Source organism: Filicampus tigris, chromosome 11 (genome assembly GCF_054856515.1).
Source record: "Filicampus tigris isolate MCC_2025a chromosome 11, RoL_Ftig_1.0, whole genome shotgun sequence".
Lineage (NCBI taxonomy): Eukaryota > Metazoa > Chordata > Actinopteri > Syngnathiformes > Syngnathidae > Filicampus > Filicampus tigris.
In genome coordinates, this window is record NC_141227.1 from 19407795 (window position 1) to 19431901 (window position 24107).

Sequence of the window (24107 nt, forward strand, 5' to 3'; positions counted from 1 at the left end):
ACAGTTTAATTTTATGGTAATACACTCAACTTGTTGTCAAGCGAATGCTCGTCATACACCGATATCTTTTTTCTCCTTTATTTTCTGCTTTCCATTTTTTTTTTTATGTGTGTGGAAATACTCGCAACACAACACCAAATTGGACGTCCTGTTATAGTGAATTTAATTTTTAAAAAAACATAACATCTTTCACATTTGTGCGCATGTTGTAGTTCTACGAAGCAGCAAGATTTATTGTATTGAAATTTATACGCAACAAAACTACTTTACACAACACCAGTGGGTTGTATACAGTATATACACCAGAACAATGATCATCAAAAATAACAGCAAGGACAATAATTTATATATATACTTATATATAAAATTATGCAGTGACCTATGTATGTATGTATGTATGTATGTATGTATGTATGTATGTATGTATGTATGTATGTATGTATGTATGTATGTATGTATATATATATATATATATATATGTGTGTCACTGCATAATTATGCATGTTTTTATCAAATATATATTTTTTTAATCACACTTCAGATTTAATATGACCACAGTAGAAGCACAATCCACCATCATTAGACCATATACATTATATATATATATATATATATATATATATATATATATATATATATTTTTTATAGCTTTTAAAGCAAATTTTAATATAAAAAAAGCAACAATTATTGGAATAATTGAGCCTACGACAACCAGAGTGGGCTAGCTAACCTCGTGTCATTTTGAGGGAGAGTGATTGAAAGCTTTATGGCTGCAATAAAATGGGGGAGGGGTATTCTGGCATTTTGCTAAATAAATAAAAATGGTATTCATTTCATAATATTTATATACAACAACAATATTTCATATAATTAAAATAATATTTATTATATATATATATTTCATATTTAATTAATCCGTTTTGAAAAAAAAAAAAAAATCAGTGCAACAGTGGTCTAAGTCTAAATGTCTTTCCTTTCCTGAAAAATGGAGTTAGCCCACGCTAGCTCTCAGTGGTTCAATTGAGCTCTTCTATACGAAAAAAAAAAACGCGGCACACGGAATATCGAGTCTTTAAAGCGACGGTGAAAAAGGCAGCTGGCGAACGCACTGCCTGGCCCTTAAATCCAATGAAGTCGCACGCAGTCGTAATATGATCTGGCGATGGCACCGTGGCGTTGTTTCATTAAGCCTGTGTGCAATGTCACAAACATTTATTTCCCCACAGAGTCACACTCGTTTGCAAGATGCCGTTTCTAATGGTGACACATCTGAAACGGCAAATTCTCTCTGAAGTTGATCTTGTTTTGCCCATTGGAAATAATGGATGGCGAAATAAGCAGTTTGAAGGTCACTAAGGACCCCCGCTAAGTGCACAGTTTTTGTCTATTGGTCCATTTTCTCTACTTCTTGTCCACATTAGGCTTGCTGTGTTTTTAGTTACATTCTTTACTGTCGCACACATTTAAAAAGTAAACACAATTAGAATTACAATAAAAAAACAATCATCCCTTTTACACTGCTCTTAGAAGATGGAACAAGACCACCCAATTTTCCGAAAGTAGTATAAGAGCCGTAACACTGCTGGGCCACGCCTGGGTTGTCTAAAATTGGGTTAGGGTTGCAAACTAGGGTTTGGAATTAAGATAAAGGCTCGCTTTGTCAAATTAGGGTTTCATGCCAGGCGTTAGGGTTTCAAGTTTGGGTTTGAAGCAAAGTTTAGGGTTTCACACTAAGAATTAAGGTGTGAAGTAGGGGCCAACCGATATTTTGAGGCCGACATTCGGCAGAATAAAATTCCGATAACTCACGATTAATTGGAAAAATATATAGTGAAGAAAATAACTTATTTTTTTGTCCTGTTACATTTACAAAAACAAAAACACTATGAAGTAAAGGCAGAGCATTTAACTGTTTAACAATGCTTTGTCCTTTCATGTTTAACTTTACAACAAAGAGAACAATCTGCAAAACTCTGCCGATTATTTGCCTTTTTTTTCTTTGGGGGTTGCGGATGTTTGAATGTCGTTATCTTTGTCTTATGTTGTAATGTGTTCGAAAAAAGGGAAAAGAAAATTAGCAATTAAAAAAAACATTTTAGCCGATTTTTATAAGCGCTCATATCGGCTGGTCGATTAATCGTAAGTAACTATTTTTAGATGAGGGTTTCAAGCCGAGGAAAGGGTTTCAAGTTAGTGTTTGAAATTAGTTTAATGGCAGCGGGTTGGGTTTCAAACCAAGGATAGGGTTTCAAATGAGGGTTTAAAGCACTGGTTAGGGTTTCAAATGAGAGTTTTAAACAGGGGTTAGGGTTTCAAATTCCTGCCACAACCTTGAGTTAGGCTTTTAAAGTATAGTTTCAATCCAGGGTTAGGGCTTCAAATTAAAGCTTCAAACCCGGCGGGTTCAGGTTTGAAATTATGTTTGGGTTAGGGCTTCGAACAGTGGTTAGATTTTCTAAGTAGGGTTTGAAGCCAACGCTTGGGTCTCAATCTAGGGTTTCATGCCAGGAGTTAGTGTTTGAAATTCAGATTTCAAATCAGGATTAGGGTTTCCAATTAGGGTTTTGAACTGGAGTTTGGGTAGAGCTTCAAGCTAAGGTTAGGCTTTCAAAGTAGGGTTTGAAACCGTACTTGGAAGTTAGATTTTGAAACCTGGGTTCAGGTTGTAGGGCTTCATGCTTGGATTAGGGCTTCAAACAACGGTTAGGTTTTCCAAGTAGGGCTTGACGCTGAGGATGGGGTTTCAAAGTAAAGTTTCAAAACATATTCAAAGCCTTTATGTTGACTCACAAGAGAAAGACATTCACCAGGAACCTGTAAGGGAGGGGAGGGAGTTGACATGTTTCTCCGTCCGAAGAATTATAGACTTAAAAGGGGTGAAAGGGAGTAGCTTGCTGTGTAAACAATGACTTTCGTTGTTGAAAGTAAAAAGACATGACTCTCCTTCGTCTCCTCGTTTCGTCATTGCTCACCTTCATCTTTGACTTTTTTTTTTTTTTTTTTTTTAATGCTTCCTCCATTTTTGCCTTGCTTACCAAATACGGTTCCACGTTTTGACGTCGGCCAGGCAGTGAAGAAACAGAAAGCGTACGGCAGACATCAAAGACAGCAGCAGTATATACAAGACACATAAAGCACAGTACATTCCTGTGTTGAAAATGCATCAAGTGAGCCTCCGTCGTGGCCGCCGCCCAGCACGCACGCACGCACGCCTGTGTCGTTTAAGAGTGTAAACACACACACGCACGCTAATGCGCCGGCGGCGGGGTTCCCGTATCATAAACACAGATGGTAAGACCCCCGTTTCCCCTTTTAAGTCCAGAGACGATGGCCAGATATTGTCTGTCGTCCCAGTCCAGGCACAGGTTGGAAACGCAACAGTTTGCAGTTTGTGTGTGCGTGTAACAGAAAAAATAAATAAATAAAAAAAAAAAACATCCTGGAAGTTGCTGCTGTGCAAACAATGAGCAGCAGGGAAAATAAGCATGTGACCGCGACTGCAGAAAAAACTCGGTTCTTGACTGGTTATTGACTTGGTTCTTAGCTCGGTTTTAAAGTGGTTCTTGACTTTTTGGACCGAATTCTTAGCTTAGTTCTTGACTGCTTTTGACGTGGTTCTTGGCGTGATTCTAGACGTAGCTTTTGATTTGGTTCTTATGACAGTTGACGTAGGACTTGACTCAGTTCTTAAATTGGGTTGTTGATGTGGTCTTGACTTGTTTTTAGAGCAAGAACAAATTCTTGACTTGTTTGTTGTTAGACTTGGTTCTTGACGTGCTTCACTCAGAATCTGACGTGGTCCTTGACTTGGTTGTTGACATTGTTGTTTACTTGGTTCTCGACCTGATCCTGGGAGTGTTCTTGAATCATTTTTAATCTTGATCTGATTGTTGACTTGGTTCTTGACTGATTATAGACTTGGTACTAGATTTTATTTTTACTGGCTTATGACGTGGTCGTTGATGTGATTCACGACTTGCTTGTTGGCTCGTTCTTGACATGGTTTCCGATGTGGTTCTTGATTTGGTGTCTACTGGTCCTTAACTTGTTTTTTGGCATGTTCCTGGTAAGGTTCATAATCTCGTTTTTGACTGGTTCTTGACAAAGTTTTTTTACTTGGCTTTTGATTTGGATCTTGACATGATTCATGACTGTTTTTATGTGGTCCTTGATTTTTTTTAAAATGTATTTATATTTTTAATTTATAAAGCTCCAAATGAGCACTGGTACCATCTTCGCATGAAAGTGGTAGAAGTATACAGCTACAGTATTTCTTCACCTATTTCAGCCAGTTATTGAGATAAGCTGTCCTTTCTCATTCTAGACGTTAGCTAGTAGATTAGGTTGGAACAGTATTTGCCCGGTACATGTTTGGGAATACCTTTCCTTGGCGGAGGTCTGCGGTCTATTACAAAGACAACATTTTGGCTTAAGCACTTGTAATGGATCTTATCAGAATCTGCAGTAATGTAGTCTGTGAGGATTGTGGATGATGAAGAGCAGAGGTTAATGATAATAATAATAATGGTCAGCGTCTTTGTATTTACTATTGGTATTTGTCCGTGCTGCACACACACACTTCAGTTTCCAATTGGTCTTCCTGCGCCATTTGCGTCACACACAGTGTGTAGGTGTGTAAATATATGCGTGTTAGCGTGTGAGTAATTAGAGCCCTGTGGTGACTTGAGTGACTTCCGAGTTGAGGTCGTCGTTGGCGCCGCCGCCCCGACGACGAGAGTCAACCGACGACTCCTCCACGGCTAGTCATACCTGCCGAGAGACACAAAATGGATGCCGCTTTCAAGCAACTTCAGGCAACAGCGTCTTTAAAAAAAAATGTGGCTGTGTTGATGAGGCATCGTTCACTTGAGTCGTGTATCATGTAAGCGGACCTCCCAGGACCCCAGTCATATTGTGCTAGCATTAGCGTCGATGCTAGCTGTGCGTAGGACTCAACTCAGCGTGCTTTAATTGCAAATTTTTTGCAACAGTAACATAGGACTTTCTTAACATTTTTAGATTAAGACTTGAGACATACTTATGACAATTACGATTTGTGACCGACACTCTCCTTTGGCATTTAGCATGTACATTTACTAAATTAGCCTAATTAGCCTTTTAGCTATCGGCCATATTTTAGCCAAATATTTGTTTCTGTTTACCATGGTAGTTTAAGAGTCAATTATGCTTCTCAACCGCAGGCTTTACTGAGCTTTACTATCTCCACCATACCTGCTGATTGGACCGGTCTCCCGTCTGCGCGCTGTTGGGCTCGCGCTGTGGCGCCTTGCGTCCTACCGCGCCCACCCGAGTGGAGTTCTGCATCTCCAGTAGCGAGGGGCCTGATGAACAGAACTCGCGGAAACAGCGCTTGAAGTTCTCGTCCAGATAGCCGTAAAGCACCGGGTTCAGACTGCTGTAGGTGTGCAACGCAAGCCCATCAGTACAGAACGGCAAGTAGGATATTGTCAGTTGTGAATAAAAAATGAAGACCTTCAGAATAATGCAGAAAGCGGAATATCATGTATTGTCGTGACTGAAAATGACTATATTAGCTCAAGGAACATTCAACACTGTCTTGTGCAAAAATAAAGCACGCGGCATATCATGCACTGTCTTTGCTAAAACTCAGCAAAAAAAAAAAAAAAAAAAAAATCAAATTACTACATAATTTAATAAAACACAATCCCAACATTGCAGCATTGTCTTGAATATGGAGACACTTTTAGCGCTTCCACCTTCCATAATCTTGCGCTTTTTTGGTAAGGTTTTCCTCTAAGTAGTGCCGTGGCGTTGGATCGTTCTGTGGCTTTTAGTGGCTCGTACCTGTTGGTGTAGCCCAGGGCAATGCAGAAGTGCCAGGTGACGGTCTGCAGGGTGGAGCTGGAGATGTTGATCAGGGCGATGATGATGACGAAGATGTGGATGGGCGTCCAGCACACGATGAAGACGGCCACCACCACCAGCACCATGCGCGTGATGCGACGCAGGTTCCTGTCCTTCTCCTGGCCCCAAACGACAGCAATTAGCTCACTTTGATTTCCCATTTGCCTCCAAACATTGTTAACCGCCATTAAACATTCCCCCGATATTGTTTTTTCAATATATTCTCCGTAATCACTACTAAATGATTGTTGCAGGGTGATTTATTTATGAAATCAGTACAAGTCGGTTGCCACCTCGAGCTGCATGTGATTCCATTTAGCCTTGTTGATTTTTTTTTTTTTTTCTTTTCTTGAGAGCAATGGAGCAGACGACTTTTCAAGCTCCTTTATACCGAGAGGTAAAAATTAATTAGTACTTAAGTTCATGATATGCATTTTAATGCTCTGCGAGGTGGCCATTATTTCGCCATCACGTTGCCATTTGCATCCGTTATACAGAAACACGCAGAATGAACGAGTGGGCGGTTAAAACCTGCGAGCCCGACAGCATGCGCACGCTTTTGAGGCGCAGGACCATCAGGCCGTAGCACACGGTGATGATGAGCACGGGCATGATGAAGGCGAAGATGAACACGCAGATCTTCAGCAGGATGTCCCAGTACCAAGACGGGTGCGGGAAGATCAGCTTGCAGTCCACGATACTCGAGGCTGTGCGGGAACACGGGCGGAAACGCACTTTTAAGAGGGGAATAAACAAAAACAACCCCCCCCAAAAAAGTTGGAATCTTGTCCCCTCCCCCCGAAGATATAAAGTTTGAATCACATATGTATTATTTATAGTTTAAAAAAAATCTGATTTTTTTTTCCAGGATTGACGTTTTAATTTTACAAGAATACAGTTCGATTTTTTTTTTTTTACCCAGAAAAATTTTTTTCGAGGGAGAGTAAAAAATTGTATTACGACGAATATAAAGTTTTACTATTAAAAAAAAAAAATGACAATACAGTCATATTTGATGATAAAACGGTTTAAAAGTGGTATTTATTATGGATAAGTCAATCTTACTGAAGTTTTATTTTATTTTTGGGGGGCAAAAAAAACGTCCTTAACCTCGCCTTGCAAACGTCACATCCGCAAGGTGAGCCGGTGGGTACTTTGACGTCAATTTCAGTTGACAGCAGGTGGCGGTGCTGCACAACTTGTCAGTCTCCTCCGTTAGCTGAAAACGGATGGATTAATCTTGTAAATTCTTATTCCACAAATGCAAAATTCAACTGAATAAAATGTTTCGACTAGTGGGGGAACATGGAACATATTATTGCAAAGAACATTTTTAGCTTGACTTCCCTTTAAGACACGCTGCTGAGCCTTTTAGCTAACCAAACTTTTGGGTTGAAAACAAAGTTGTCTGTTGTATAAGAAAAAAACAAAATCAACATGTTGCATGTTCAATAAACATTAACGTGTTTTTTCTCCGTAAATCAAACGCGAATGCAGCCGTTTTGTCAGCACTGCGCCTTGTGTTTGGCGCCATGTGTCCTCTGTTTGCCCTTCTGTTGTTTTGCTGTTTCATGGCTAATCCAAAACGAGGCTGTGCAACATGTAAACACGATTATGAAATGGACAACGACGTCACACCAATGCGCCCTTATTAAGAATAAGCTCCAGAACGGGGCTACTCCCAACCACATCAACATATTTCAAGCAAATTAACGTGTAATGAACACTCCCACCGGCTTGCTTGGGGTAAGGAGCACTATTTACTACCGATTCTCTCACGAAAGGCTTCCCCGCGACTCATTTATATGAGTCGCCGGCATTGTCGGTTTAACAGCGGAGATAATGGAGAGAAAGTGGCCAATTAAGATAGCCAATCTGCTGTAGCAGCATTTGGAGCAAAAGGCTAGTGGGAGATTTAAGCGAAGTGGAACGCCTCAAAAGATGAACAGACCACACATTTAACCTGAATGTTTAGGATTTGCTCTCTAATCAGGATAGTAGTGCATGATGTCCTGTTGCTATGTCACAATAGGTGAATTTTGAAAGAGAACATTTGCAAAACAGTGCATGACATGCTGCGCTTTGAAACGCTTTAATGGAGACTGCGTATGATATGCACCTCGCTGCTGTATAGTCACTGATATGTTTGAAATTCTGCATTATATGCTGCTTTCTGCTACGTCATAATGTTTTTTTTTCTTCCAAATTTTTTCATTCAATACGATAGGATGCGTGCTACTTTGAATCAAAGGACTCGAAAAAAATCCTTACTCAATATGTTGCTCGCTGATATGTCATGATGTATTTTTGGGTAATCATTCTTTTGATACAGTGCATGCATGATATGTCGGTATTTTAAAATATATATTTAGTCAAGACAGTGCATGATATGCTGCTTGCTGTCACAGATTGATAGACATTTATTATTATTATTATCATTATTATTATTTTGGAAGAGAGTACATGATATGCTATTTGCTTTTAGATCATGTTAGTGTACTTTTGGAAATTATTTAGTCAAGAAAATGCATGATATGTTGCTTGCTACTATATTTTAGTAGACGTTTTTTTTTAAAACATTTGTCCACGACAGTGCCATGATATGCTGCTTTCTGCTACATCGTGATAGACATGATTTTTGGAGATATTTCATCAAAGCATTGTTTGATATGCTGCTCACTTAGTATATCATGATCCGTGTATTTTTTTATGAAAATCATTTTGTCAAGACAATGCATGGTTTGCTGCCACATTGTGATGGATATTTTTGGAAATGTATTTACTCAAGACAGTGCATGATATATTGTTTGCTGCTACATCATGATATTTCTGGGGAATTTATTATTATTTAGTTAAGACTAAGACTAGTTAAGTTAAGATTTAGTCCAAAGTATAAAATGCTGCTTGCTACTATGTCATGATTGACATATTTTGGGATTTTTTTTTTTTTTTATTCTGCTTGCTGGTAGACATTTTTGGGGAGTGTTTTAGTCAAGACAGCATGCTAAGCCAAGCGTGTTGGCAGACTCACGAGTGACGACGGTGGAGGCCATGAACATGACAGGCAGGCCGATGGCGGACGACAGGATCCAGTTGCAGACGTTGACGATCTTGGCGTTGCGCGGCGTCCTGAAGTCCAGGGCCTTGACCGGGTGGCACACGGCCACGTAGCGGTCGATGCTCATGGTGGTGAGCGTGAAGATGGACGTGAACATGTTGTAGTAGTCGATGGACATGACCATCTTGCACAGGATGTCGCCGAAGGGCCACGTGCCCATCAGGTAGTTGACGCTTTGGAAGGGCAGCGTACTGGTGACCAGTGCGTCGGCCAGGGCAAGGTTGAAGATGTAGATATTAGTGGCTGTCTTCATTTTGGTGTACCTGCCCCGCAAAGAAAGTTAGTTAATTTCTCTCTTTGATTCAGGCAATTAGGTTAGCTTTTACACATCGTTTGTTCCGTGAGATGACATTTCATTGCAGCGTCCTATTTACTCAACGAGTATTAGCTACACATTGAAATGAACCAAATGTTGTGATATCGCAAGGAAAAAAAAAGTCAAGATTGAAATCTTGATTTACAAATGATTCACTTGAAAATACGGGCCTCAAAATGAAGTTAATTGTGTGAAAAACAAAGTCTGCGTTGTTGCTACAGTGAGCCTGAATTTCCAGTTTTAGTAGACCAGGCGGAAGCAATTTCCCTTAATAACTGCTTTAAAGTGCACACAAAATCTCTTTGCAGCTCCGATTTTTAATGGCGAGAGCACAAATTGTGTGTGGTGAAAAACACTCAAGTCCCTCTTTCCATTCTATGATGATTTTTGTACGAAATAATGAAAAGTGAGACAATTGGAGGACTTGAGAGGGCGAGGGCAAAACTCGCCAAAATATCCATCCAGAGGTGGCGTACGTAAGAGGGAAGATGACGTTTCCAAATTCAACACTTCACTGCTTAATAATATGTTCTATGCGACCTCACTAGCCTAAACGCGGCATTCTGATTAATATGGCATCTGTGGAATATGAATTAGGAAGCAAAATCGACCTGATCTCAGGGGGCGGCCATTTTGTCACTTGCTGTTGACTGAAAATGACATCTCAGTCGCTCAGGTAACGACCAATCACGGCTCACCTGTTTTCTGAGGTAGGTCGTGTGACTTTGCCAAACTTAGCCGTGATTGGTCGCTATCTGTGCCCCGAGCAACTGTGATGTCATTTTCACGCGACAGCAAGTGGCAAAATGGCCGCCACCTGAGATGGTTAAAAAGCGGTGTTTTTTTTCTGCTTAATTCATATTCCACAAACACAATATTGATCAGAATGTAGTGTTTAGACTAGTGGGGATGCATGCAATATATTGAAAAGAAAATTTCGGAGTTAAACTCTAAAAAAAAAAAAAATTCATTTGCCGTACTTTCTCAAAAGAGTATTTGATGCACGTGACATTAGCTACAACAACATTGTGTACCTCAAGGATACCAATTGATCATTTGTCGGATAAAATGCCACTTTTAAGTTAACATTTGTTAACTAATGGCTAAATTGTCTTACTGGAGAGGACAAAGAGTATCAAGTACAAGGACTTTGTGTGGCTCTCTTAAAAGTGCCCACATAGTGCTCCATTACACCGAGCAAAGTGGTGGTCCAAATAATCGATGATCGCAAAGCCTTCCTTATCACGTGTCCTCCCACTTGTTCATCATTGGACACGTCCTCACATTGATTAAAGGCTGCACAAACTAACAGTGAGGCACGGCAGCATACCGATTTGGCTACTATTGGACCCGCAATGTCGTCGTCGTCTTCTTGTTTTTTTTATACCCTCAATAATCCCAAATCCTCTTAACAAGCGTCCGTGATGACATGTTTGTTCATTAAATTCTAATTAACGTGAACACTGACAGCTTGCCAGGCTCGTTATTTCCCAGCTTTATTGGTCCGGGGACTGTTAGCCGAGGCGATAGCGTGTCACGTGGTACCGGGCGGCAGAAGGGGCGTTTGTTTTAAGTACCCTCGCGGGCCTAACCGTTCCAGTTTCGGTGTGTTTTTTTTTAATATTTCTTCACCCAACTTCTAAAAGACTTTTCAGGATTCTTTTCCTCTCTCACAGCAAGAACACCAGTGATTTTGAGTAATATTTACTCGTGTGATGTTGGATAGCCGAGGTCAGCACGTGTTCATTTACAACCCAGCAGTGTGCGAGAATCCATTCTCCACTCTAAAAAACACGTTTTTAAACTTCAGGTGCACAATGTGTGATAAAATAACAGGCCCAGATGGTGCAGCTGGCATTTGAGAGAGTCTTAAACTGATAATGCAGAAACGAGTGGGAGGACTCTGTTGCATATAATAAAGTGCCCACACTCGCAAGCCTGCAAGTCTTCACACACACGCTTTGCACACAAATGATCAGGGGTGGGAGGAGTGACCTCCAAGTGCCCGTTTCAAGGCACAGATGTGCTTCCGGCATGTCGAGAATGGAGTGTGCGACTAATGCGCTGCATATAAAGTCGGCTGTGACCACGCTTACAGCGGCGCAGCCCTCTCTTTTGTGGATCCGCTAGCCTGTACTTGTCTCCCAAATTACCAACATTGGGTCTAACCCGCCTCCGCGCAGATACGCCACGCATCGCACAGGATTTACGCCGAAAACTGAACCAAACATGTTCTCATAGCTTTGCTAATGCTATAAACGCAGTAACAAAAAAAAAATGCTAGCTAATGATAACAACTGTAAGTGTTCTTTTTCCTCGTTTACAAATATTTTTTATTAGTTTGGAACAAGACACATTTACATCAAGTCACTCTTGGAGCCGACAACGTGAAACAATTTCCTTCATCTCATCGATTCAATATCTGTTTGTGGCTGTGACTGAAATCGGCTGTGACCGCTCCCACAGCGGTGCAACCTTCTCTAGCAGTATTTGTTTTGAATGATGTTGCTGCCGTTTTCTACCATTATTCAGCAAATAGAGGCGTTCAAGTAAGTTACATGTGATCACATTATGATATTCTAAAATTGAGTTTACAAGTTAGGTCTTTCGCGGCAACATGCCACAACACAGCAGCAGGTATTTGATGTTTAAAGTGCTCCTAGCAGTTGTGCACATCTTGAATGGCCACCCTGGCTGGAAAATGCAAATTTCACTGAGGAAAGCTGGTACATTATTGATTCCTCTAGTGTGAAATGAATTCTCGAGCCAGGGGCAATGGCGAGCTAAATGTGTATGGCTCAAGACAAAAGCGACGACTGTCCAAATGCACAGAAAAATCTATTGTTGTTTGTCTTGTTGCCATCCAGCGCAAGAGCGACGATATTAATGCTCGGAGATATTTGTTAACAAGGCAGACTAAAACCGCAATAACAAACATATTGTTAATAAATGAATACCTCAGAGTGGAGATGCTATGAAAAATTCACATCACGGCTACAGTGAGCTAAATGATGGCGTTATGAATTTTGCTACGATATTGCAAAACGAAATACATTTGGGATTTGCTAATGGTGTGGCACAAGTCAAAACATTAGGTACACTTGCACACTATTGAAAGCCAAAGCAGTAATATTAAATACTGGGGGGTGGGGGGGGGGGGTGGTAGGGCCTATACACAATGAACTCCAGTCGAGGATGATTAGATTTCTGTTCTAGATTACGGAAACACGAGCCTAATGCACTTTTGACGGTTTCGAGAGGGATGCATGGCAGATTGACATTGGAGTAACATTATTTGACTTTATGTGTTGTTCCCACCGGAAATAATAGAAAATAAAAGAAAGATGAGAAAGGCTTGTTTTCTAACGGTAATTAAAAACGTTTTTAAAATGGGGGAGAGGGGGATGCCTATAACCTCTCCCACTGCCCTATATGTTTGAATATTTTCAAATGTCAAAATGAGTCAACGTGCAGTGTGTCACATTGACCCACATCAACAATGACATTAACTGTCATACACGTACATAAAAAGACAAAAGCAAACTGGTGTAGGAATGAAGCGGAAGCATTCCACTTTCTTCAGCAAATTTCGAAGCTTTTGCAAGACTTTGAGGACCTTTGCAAAAAAACTTACTTTGTTGCCTCCATACTGCTACAAGCCTGCCATCATTCATTCTTAAAGCGGAAATCAACCCAAACATATATTTTTTTAAGAATATGTTCTATGCAATCCCACTAGTTGAAACAAGGCGGTCTGATAAATATTGCGTTTGTGGAATAAGAGTTAATCCACCCGTTTTTAGCCATCTCCGGGGGCGGCCATTTTGTCACTTGTGTCGACTGAAAATGTCATCACAACTACCCAGGGCTCAGGTAACGACCAATCACAGCTCGCCTGTTTTCTGAAGCCGAGTCATGATTGGTCGTTCCCTGAGCCCCGGGTAGTTGTGATGTCATTTTCAGTCGACAGAAATGACAAAATGGCCGCCCCCTGAGATAGCTAAAAATCGATGGATTTTGCTGCTTAACTCATATTTCATATTAATGATATTGCCTTGTTTCAACTAGTGGGCCTCCTGGGAATATATTCATGAAAAAAAAAATGTTTGGGTTGATTTCCACGTTAACACTTAATAATTATTAAAAAACAAAAATAGAAAGTCAACTGCCGTGTAGTGAAACTAAAACGCAGTCGAATCACTCACCTTTTGACAGACATAAAACACAGAGGGAAAAGACCTTTACGGAAAAAAACTCCCTCTGTAGCCTTCATGAGAATATCGCATCATAAAAAAAAAAACAAGTCGCAAGCTCAAGTAGTCAAGCTTTTTCAATAACCTCTTGAGCAGCACCTTGAGGACCTTTACAAAAAGTCTTCCAAACCTCGACACGCCTGCCACCATTCAGGAATTCTAACGAAGCTATAGCGCGCTTGAGCACATTTTGCAGCGGCGGTCCATTAATCGACTGGACTGCTGTTATGCAGCGCACTAAACATCGTTTGTCATGAACGTGCCAAAGTGTGCTGCTGCTGTTTTGATATTTTCTCCCCGCCGGTAACTCCATCCATATACCCTGAGAGGCTCTGACGGATTGTGGAGCTTCGCACGCCGGGAGCCGTCCCTGCGGGTTTCCATTCCGTTCAATATTTAGAAGCACAACTTGAAGGAATGTGTGTTCCGTGCCAGTACTTTCTACCCGGGTACGAGGAATCTAATCAAAAACTCAGCAGACTAAGAAAGTGTCCCACGCGCTGGAGCCTGATGGCATCGTGGAAAGCTATTTGTCGTCGCGTTAGCGCTAAGCTGGTGTCGTCGATCATGTGATTGCAATCTGGTGGGAAAGGCACTCATGTATTTGTCATCGTCCACCCACGCGCACTTAGAACAGTGGAACACGCTGGTCAGCCTCCATTTTGTTCAAACTGTATTTCAGAATGTTCCCCATAGGAGTGAAAATGTGGCCAACGCATGAGTTTGATTAACTGGGAGATATTCCGTATCAGTAATTATACAGCTGCAGAAAAAAAAGCCAGTTTTGTCTCATGCAAGTAAACCACTGCTCATCCCGCCTCTTATACTAGCCAGCGGTGAGTTCGACTTTAGTAACCATGACGAGCAGAGGTGGAGCCTGAGCGTTGCCACGAGAGCGGGTTCTACTTGCCAAAGCAGAGGTGGAAAGATGGTGATTGTCACAAACTTTTGCGATTAATTAGTGAAAAAAATGTAATCGTTTGACAGGACTCGTGATTCTAAACTTTTTTTTTTTTTTAGAAGGGAATTATTATCTGAATGTGCTAAGCCGCAGCGGCTCCATGCGAACTTCGCTTCTAGCGGCCTTACCTTTACGCCTCTGATGCGTAAACGTCGTGCTCCGTCCCGCCGCCAAGTTTCTACAAAGTTCACTTTCTGTTTTATTCGACGTGAATAATTCGCCCAATTAGGGAAACTGACGCTGCGGTTGACCCGTTTTTGTTGCGTCCCGTGTTTCTGACAAACACATTTAGTGAGAGCATCCATCAGCAAGTAGCGCATGTGACTATGTAAGGAGCTCGATATGCATTTATTAAATATTCCCCCTCCGCGGTGGCTCAAGGTGAAACGCCGAAATGCCTTTTAAAATGAAGGCCCGCAGGATGATCGTTGAAAGAATTGCATTTAATGCCCTCATCTGAAGAAATCCGCAAATGAATAGCGGGAATTAAATTAGCTGTGCGAGGCTGCTACATCATTGATCCAGAAAGAGATTCCCACATCCACTGGCAGAATCAATCTCAATTACCGCAGCCAAAAACGTACACAAGTCACTAGACCAGCAATGATAAAATTATACTAAAAGACAGAAGAGCGAATAGGGCAGAAGAGGTATAAACAAAATTATAAATAAATATGATCGCTCATATTGTCAGTGTTCTGTGAAAAATATGTGTGTCCATTATTTTTTTACTTTTTTATTTTATTTTTTTATGTTAATAGGGTTTCCGCTTTCCGGACATCCCATTAACATTTTTCAAAAAATGACACAATTTGACTTGTGTTTTTCATGGTACAGCAACAATATACAAAGTAAAAAGTAGTATGATATGTTACAAATTCGGACCTCAAATCATAACTAAAAACCCACCTCTTGAAATTATAGTCACATTATAACTTTTTTTTATGACAAATGTTGTTGTTTTTTTTGTATTATATTAGTCCTTGTGTTTTACAGCACTTTGCTGTATTCTAGTCCTCATTTTGTATTTAAAAAAAAATTATATTGGTCTTTTAATCGTGTAAGGTGACTCAAGTCAACTTTATTTATAGAGCACTTTTTAAAAGCAACCACAGCTGCATACAAAGTGCGGCACATAAAGCAAAATCAGACATATAAGACAGTTAAAGCAATAAAGTAATAACATAAAAACAGTAAACACAATAAAACATTAAAACAAGGGCAAGTCAAAAGCTTTGGCTTTTTATTTCAAAGAATAAAAATGTGTTTTAAGATGAGTTTTAAAGATGGACATGAATCCATTCCAGAAGTTTTAGTCGGCTTTTCCCTGACATTTTTTTTTGCTCTCCAGCTCAAGCCTGAACAATGATAGCTATTTCACACTGTTCCTAATTCCCTCCACCTTTTCTAAGACGATAGCTTAAGCCAAAGGAAATCGGCACCGGCAGCACGACGTTGCCACCAGAACGCTTTGCTGTCGGCTCCGCTTTCTTCTGATGATAAATGGTGTTGTGTTGGCGCCAAACATACCTTTCAAAAGTTCAATCTTGCTTTCATTGGACCATAACACAATCCCGCTAAACTATTTTCCGATTACCGCCTTCATTTCCCTGCCAGCTCATTTCAGACATTGATTGAAACAAAGGCCCAATTATGATGCGATTAAAGAAAACCGCATTATCCGGCGCCGTTCGCCATGAGTGCCTAAAATGCTGAACGACCATTTTGAAACACTGCCCCTACTCCACGTGAACGATTGAAATTGCAGTCATCATGTATGGAAAAAGCATGGCTTTGTGTTGTTGTTGCATTCTTAGACTAATCGAGAGACAATTTAGCCCAGCTCTGCCAATAGAAATCTCTGGGGGGAGTGTGGTTGTGTCCTTGTTGCCACGGTAACAAAGCAGACACGTCGACGTGGTTTGCTGAGGAAAATAGCTGAAGGTTGTGCACCTTGACCCGCGAGACCTCCTACGATTGCTTACTCTCTACACACACACACACACACGTGTAATTACCTCCGAACAATAAGGCAGACATCCTTGATTTCTGGTAGCAGCGCTTGGAACCCCCCCCCGCCCTCGCACTTTTATGCATTTAGAAATGTTATTTTATCTGTACATTTTTAAAATATATTTTTAAAAAGATACTCAGTTAGCATCACTGAATGGATTTCATTTTAGAACATTCATTTTAACATTTTTTTTCGTAAAATTGTATTTGTATTAAAAAAACAAAAAAAAGAATCACAGATTGTATTTTGTTTGATCAAAGTTTTTTTTTAAAAAATTTAAACATTTCTTACATGTACATTCAAAATATTCGACATGCACGGCTACTTTGTCCAAAAGAATTCCTCAGCATCCTTTCGCCTGCCTGTGTCACTTGTTGCTAGGTAGAATTGATAGGGCACAATCATAACAGCAACATAACACACCCATAATGAAACAACACCTAATACTACACTTTAAGGTCAAGTAAACATGTCATTCCACAGCTGAAATACTGCTCTGTATTAAATATAAAGAGGGAGGATCAAATTCAATGCCTGAGGGTAACTCCAATGAATGATGACACAAAAGGGTGAAAAAAAATCTATATGCATAGCACCATAGGGTCACTTTGCATATCCACATCAGTCAGTCACAACGTTATCTGTTGTGGAGATGAAGGCTGAAATTTGTGGAATCACATCACGCACATGTGCAGCTCACTTGTCTCGCATGTCTCATATTTCATCCACGCCATGAAAAACGGTTCCAGTGGATATTCAGCCACTGGCACACTCCCGATATTGTTTTGACAACAATGTGATGGCTCCACAATGTTGTGTGCGACAATGTTTGGGTTCTGTGGACTCGAGTGTGACTCTGATTTGTGATTGCGCCAGGATGTTGTTGGTGACCATGTATGTTTTTGACAATCTAACGTGATTGTACCACAATGTTGTTTGTCCATCTGTCCATCACTCCACATCGTTGTGTGCGTGTGTCCATGGTTTGGCCCAATTCTCTGACATGTGATCTCCCCACAATGTTGTGTGCATCCACATTTATTCTATTTAGACTTGGAGTGAGACTGGGAATTGCTCCACAATATTGTCTGTCCACATTTATGTTTTGTAGTCTGAGATGCCACAATGTTGTGTGCATTTGTGGTTTGGCCCTAGTCTTAGCGTGATTCCATGTGACAGTTAGACTCTGACATGTGATCGCTCCACAATGTGGTGCACGTCCGTGATTATAACCGAACTGTGACGAGTGCTTGCTCCACAGTGTTGTGTGTCCTTGTTTATGTTCTATAGACTTAAAGTCTGACCTTTGATTGCTCCAAAATGATGTGTGCGTCTGTGCTTTATGTGCTTTAAAGCTAGGCTATGACATTGGTTCTCTCCACAATGTTATGCATTCATATTTCAGACCCGGCATATGATTGCTCCACAGTTTCATGCGAGCCCATGCTATAGAGTTGCTGATGTAATAGCTCCACAGTGTTGTTTTAGAACTGAATGTTGACATGTGATTGCTCCACAATGTCCATATTTATATTCCGTAGACTTCCAGTCTTATTCATCCACACTGTCGTGTGATGCATGTTTTAGCCTTTGACTTTTGATAACCCCACAATGTTTTCATTTTTCTTTTGTCTTGAAATCCAATTGCTCTTGACATTAGTTGCAATATACCTTTTTTTGTTTAATTTCCCAAAATGCATACAAAAGATGTCCTCCACCCCTTGTCTGCAGTTAAGTAAATAATTAATTAAATGGCTCTGGGCACAACATAAAGAGCGTTTTTGTTTGTCCAAATACAAGTGCATTAGTTTTAGTGCAAAAATCCTACTACTTTTAGATCCTGCTCACGGCACACACATAAACAACTTAATGGCACTTCCCAATAGAGCTTTGGCAGCAATGCAGCGCCCTACATCAGTTTGGATGTCGTCCCAACATCTGTGCTTTTGTTTATTGGGCGGCTCTCCGGAGAACTAAGCCCAGTGACAGTGACTTGGTCTTACTCCCTCCGTGTGTTTGAAACTTTCAAACGGGATTATGAATGGAAATGTCATCTTCTTTCCAAGAAGTTACAGTAGTCCCCCCCGCCTGAATTCCCCCCAGTGGGGAGCATTTGTCTTGCCAGTCTGACACTGACTTACACTTGCACTCCAACATGCGATTGCGCCATAATGTTATGTGTCCACGTTTATGTACTGTAGATTTAGATTCTGACATGTGGTCGCACCACAATGTCATGTGCATCCGTTTTTTGGGAGTTGGATATTTTTTGTTCCACAATGTAGTGTGCATCCGTTTTTAGTTTTAAATTCTGACACGTAATGGCTCCACAATGTTGTTTGCGTTCATATTTTAGACCCCGACGTGCTCACTCCACAATGTTGTGTCCATGTTTCTGTTTTGAAGCTTTATCTCATATGTGATCACTCCACAGTGTTGTGTGCATTTGGGTTATAGACCCCAAATTGTAATTGCTCTGTCCAAGTTTTTGTGCAGTAGACTTAGATTCAGACACATGATCACACCACAATGTGGTGTGCATCCATTTTTTTATGATTTAAATATGCTGTATTATTGTTCCCCAATGCTGTGGGCATCATATTTTTTTTTTGTTTTAAATTCTGATGTGATTGCTCTACAATGTTCTGTGCGTCTGCATTTTAGACCCTGACATGTGATAACTCCACAATGTTGTGTCCATGTTTCTGTTTTGAAGACTTAGTTGAACATAATGGTTGTTCCATAATGTTGTGTGTCCATATTTTATAGTTTTTATAGACTTTGAAGTGTGATTGCTCCACAGTGTTGTACTGTATGATCCATTTTTATGTTCTGGTGACTTATTCTGACATGTGATCGCTACACAATGTTGTGTGCGTTCATGTTTTAGACCCCAACATGTGATCGCTCCACAGTGTTGTGTGTCTATGTTCATTTCTTTGAACTCAAGACTCTAGTATGTGATGTCTCCACTATATGGTGTATTTGTCTTCATGTTGCGAAGCTTGAGTCTCAAATGTGATTCTTCCACAATGTTGTGTGTGTCCTTTTTTAGCAAGACAAAGGCTCAAGTGTGAGTGTAACTCACTGGAGCTTTTTTGGAATTACTAGAGAGGTCAAGTGGGGCCTTTGAGGCAGAAAAGTTAACGTCGCACATATCCACTTTGCACTCTTTCAAAACACATACCGCTGTTTCCATGGCAACAAAAAGTCAGACTCCAAGCCAGTGTTTCCTGCTCAATTATATCCATTAGATTTATTTTCTTTTTTAACTTACTCAACGCTCTCTAACAAGAAGGTTTGCGGACGAGTGCGAGAGGAAGTACGAGGAGATGAAGAACGAGACGGCAATCGTTACTATTTATGACCTGAAGGGTTGCCACGGGAACGCCTTACTCACCCGTCTTGGTCTCTATTTAATCTGGCCAAATTGCATCCGAGACCACAAGCGTAAAAGTGAGGATGAAGAGCACGTGAATACTTTTTTTTTAAATCCACAGGAAATGTTGTCAATGCATCATTAGCTACATGGCTGTTAACATTTACATGGCTGTTAACATTTATTGCGGAAGAGAGTGAGTGAGAAATACAAGCAAGTTGTGTCTTACATTAGCACACATTCTTTATTCATCGGGCACCCTAATGGGTGGGGAGCTTTTTTTGATGACTACACTGGCGTGTGCATCCATGTTTATGTTTTGTGGACTTAGACTCTGACATGTGATCACTTTACAATGTTGTGTGTGTCCAACTTTTGGACTGTGGGCTGTATTTTCTGGCCGGTGCAAATCCGGCGGAGCGGTGGATTACGCTAGCTGTTGCTAATTTCACAGACGTGCGTGACTGGAGCATTGTCACTGCGCTTGGTCGGTGTGGCAACAGACAAGATAAGCGGGTAGGCTTCCCCTCTGAAATTTATTAATTTTTTTTCAAAATGAGTTGTACTTGGCTTTCGAGCAGGGGTGTGTAGACTTTTTATATGCATTGTAGATTGACGCGATTGCTCCGCAGTGTTGCGTGTGTGTCTATATTTGTGTTCCGTATACCGGACTTGAGCGTCAATTTTTACGTGCGATTTGCTCCGCGGTCTTTAGTAACGAAGGTAAATTAAAATGCTGCTTCATTACAAAACTTCCCAATTAGAATAATGTGGTCACAGATGCACAAACATCTCCATCAAGTTTGCTATTGTTGCTAAGCGCCACGGAGAATAATCGCTCGATTATGCATGCGGTTATGCCTTGGTGGGCGTCTGCTCTCTCTCTCTCCCTCATTTCGAACTCTCGTATTTCTAGCGTTTCTAGCTCTTCACTCACCCTTTGGAGCAACGCAAGTGAGGCGACATGATGCAGAGCAAACAAACGGGCAAGCCCGTTTTAAGATAAAGAGAGCATACAGTGCCTTCGCTGTATGTTTGCCCCCTGGTGCTGCATAGCAACACATGAGGATGAGGAGCTTGCTGTTTCTTTCTTGATGCAAAGCTCAGCAAAGCAGCTGATGGATGAGGAAGGAGGACATTTAGGCGGCCATCGCTCAAGTGTGTGGGAACACACTCAGGACCGCCCACCTGTGACTCGACGTCGCCAACGCGGGAATGAAATAAGCATCAATGCTGATTCCTGTAGACAGCCGTGTGTGCGTGCGTGTGTGTGTGTGTGTGTGTGCAGATACGCGTGCTGAAGTGTGTTTATGACAGCGGAAAAGCTGTTTGCTAACTTTATAGCCCAGCTAATGAAGCCATCAACATTCAAACGTCATCCAATTAAGATAATACAGTGGAACCTCCAAAGGTAAACTGTATTGACATTGGGATCATCTGTTCCACAATCTAACTTCAACTGCGCGGGCCATGTTTGAAGGAGCATTTCAACCGTCCTAATTATCATATGAGTGTGAAATGCTTCGACCATTGGTAAAGGGAGAATTTGCTATAAAGTGTATTGCTGCCACACACACACAAAAAAAGTTCCTTATCTTGTAATAATGTGATAATTTATCACATTAAAACGTGATAATTATCACGTTCTCATACTATACAGTATGTGGAACATATCACTTTGAAAGATTAAATTTATCAAGCGTGAAACTTGTCACGTTAAAGCCTAAAATTATCACATTAAAGCTCGAAACTTATGCGAAATGTATCACGTTAAAAGGTGAAATTCATCCTGTTAAAGCGTAAACTTATCACGTGAAAATGTAAAACTTGTCACATTAAAACGTAAAACGTGTCACGTTAAAGTGCAAACGTATCTCGGTAAAACATGAAACTTATCTCGTTATAAAATGAAACATGTTAAAATGTCAAACTTATCACTTTAAAATGTAAAACATCATTATAAAACGGAAACCTTTCGCTCTTCTCAGCTCGCTATTATGTGAAACGTATAATGTTAAAAGGTGAAACTTAGCACGTTAAAACGTGGAACTTAGCACATTAAAGCATAAACTTAGCACGTTAAAAAGTGAAACATATCACGTTAAAGCGCAAAGTTAGAGCAGAAGAACCAGAAATGTTGCTAATTCGACATCGCTTCAGAATCCGCTCAGCTGCCCAAGGTCCCTTTGCTCTGCTTCTGTTCGCTAGCCTTACACGCAGTGGGTTTTTTTTCCCCATTGCTGGATTTTCCAAAATAGTTTCAGCCAAGCACCTGAAGTTCAAGCTAACAGGTGAGCATGAGGCGTGGTGGCTTCTTCTTCTTCAAAAAAGGGAAAAAAGCAAAATCGCTCTTTAATAGAGATAAAATTACACTCTAAAAACAGCTCAGTCAAAAATAACACAATTTGGTCAAAAATGGACCAAATTTTACAAAACCACCCATTTTTTCGGTTGTTTTCTGCAAAAACAACCCAGAAAGTTAGGTCAAATTTATTCAAGTAGTGGATCGCTCCATTTGTGTCCCAAAATTTTATTTTCAACCCAATTGTTTTTAGAGTGTATATGTCGTGAGGCAGTCTGGGGTCTTGAGTGACGTCACACACAGAACCTGTCCTTAATGATTGTTGAAAAAAAACAAAGAAACGTTTTTTTTTAAAAAAAAAAACCCAAAGATTATGCTCGCTGAACTGAGCTCTCGCGACACACGTCATCTTTTAATTGTCGCAAAAATGAGCCAAAGAAAAAGCTAAATTTCACCCTCTGACACACGCTGAACCGAGGTCCCGTTTGTGACGTCACATACGAGGGTTTGTGTGAGCATTTTTTTTTAGACGAAGCAGCAGTAGTACGACCTTTCGGGTGTTCGACTTTGGAGGTTCCACCGGAGTCACTTGTGCCTTGGCGGACGTTTGCCTGTGCGCGCTCCTTTAAAATGTCCACTTGGGAGCAATTTCAAATTTAAACACGTCTACGTGTCCGAGAATCAGGTGTGAGGACGTTGACTGACTCCCCCCGTCCATTTGGCGCGCAACTCCGGGCGAGTTTTTACGCACAAGCGCCCGCTGACTCGGCAGCAAACAAACCACCTAAAAAACGCGCGCACTTTTTTTTTTTGTGTGTGTGTCTTGTAAAAGACGCGCGTGCGTGCGCGTACCTGACGATGATGTACATGACGAGCACGTTGCCCACCAGCCCCACCACGGACACGATGGAGTAGACGGCCGTGATGACGATGGCGATGATGACCGGGTTGGCGTCGTCGCCGTAATCGGCTTGGTCGCCCGGGGCGCGCTCCCCGTCGCACCCGCTGCCGTTGGAGCACAAGCCGCCGCTGTTGTTGTAAAAGGTGGCCAGTTGGATCCGGTAATCCGCGTCCGAGAGGTTGCCTGCTGCGCTCTCCATGGTTCTTAAAAAAAAAAAAAAAATGAAGAAAAAGCGCAGTAAGGGGGAAGGTGCTTGTGGTCCGAAGTAGAAGCTGCGAGGGACTGCGAGTTGGAGTGCGGCGGGTACGGGACAGAGGGGGTGGGGGGGATGAAAGGGGAAAAAAAAAGAGAGAGATTTGGCCCCCGTTTGCTTCCTCCCTCCCTTTCTTTACTCCACTTCCTCCCCTCCCATCCTTGCATTCACTCTCACCTTTTTCTTCGCATTGCCAGTGCCTCATCAGGAGCAGCAACCAAGCGTGTTTATTTGCGCACCAAAAAAATCTAATAAAAAACCAACGTGAAGAAATCACGCTTGAACAAAATGTGCTGTCTGCACGAATAAGTTGGCACAAGAAAGCCAAAGAAAAAGCAAAACATGTTGACGCTCGCCGAACTGAGGTCCTGTGTGATGTCACACCCCCAAAACATATCGTCGCTGTCCTGTGAAAAATACTTCTTTCTTTTTTTAAATTTTCACTTTAATGCGATGTCCGTAACGCGGAAACATGATTCATGTAAAAATAAGAAAATGAAAAAAAAAATGGAGATAAGTGTTTTTCGCATGACAGCGACGATATGTCAAAAAAGACAAAGAAAAAGCACAACGGGATGCTTGCTTGACTGAGGTCTGGAATGATGTAATGCACAAATAAATTTGGTCAATAGAAGCTAAAAAAAGAAAAATGGGTTTATGCTTGCTGAGCTTAGGTCTCGCAAGATGTCACACCCGCAAAAATAAATCATCAAAAAGCCAAAGA

The 24107-nt window shown here is 41.1% G+C and overlaps 2 protein-coding genes across 5 annotated transcripts in view; one reads left to right on the forward strand and one right to left on the reverse strand.

Annotated features, from left to right (window-relative positions):
- Positions 1 to 206: 206 nt before the first annotated feature.
- On the reverse strand, positions 207 to 23695 carry oprm1 (opioid receptor, mu 1). Its single transcript, XM_086045537.1, has 7 exons — positions 23561 to 23695; positions 23082 to 23333; positions 8918 to 9267; positions 6418 to 6593; positions 5827 to 6005; positions 5233 to 5416; positions 207 to 4770 (listed from the first exon to the last, which is right to left on the reverse strand). Exons 1-7 carry the CDS (start codon positions 23572 to 23574, stop codon positions 4765 to 4767), a joined length of 1161 nt encoding a protein of 386 aa, XP_085901663.1. The 5' UTR covers positions 23575 to 23695; the 3' UTR covers positions 207 to 4764.
- Positions 7445 to 24107, forward strand: part of rgs17 (regulator of G protein signaling 17) — a 50031-nt gene continuing 33368 nt past the window's right edge. For 3 of the 4 annotated variants that reach the window (XM_086045540.1, XM_086045538.1, XM_086045541.1), the window contains exon 1: positions 7445 to 7632. The gene's annotated coding sequence lies outside the window, so the exon portion shown is untranslated. The remainder of the gene's footprint in view (positions 7633 to 24107) is intronic. The other variant, XM_086045543.1, reaches the window with a different exon arrangement.

What these genes read in the sequence shown, in the direction of transcription:
- oprm1 (XM_086045537.1), bottom strand. An exon ending in GCATGCTGTCGGGCTCGCAG is followed by an intron (nt 6,006 to 6,417) that starts GTTTTAACCGCC and finishes GTTTGGGGCCAG; the next exon opens with GAGAAGGACAGGAACCTGCG. An exon ending in GCCCTGGGCTACACCAACAG is followed by an intron (nt 5,417 to 5,826) that starts GTACGAGCCACT and finishes GCACACCTACAG; the next exon opens with CAGTCTGAACCCGGTGCTTT.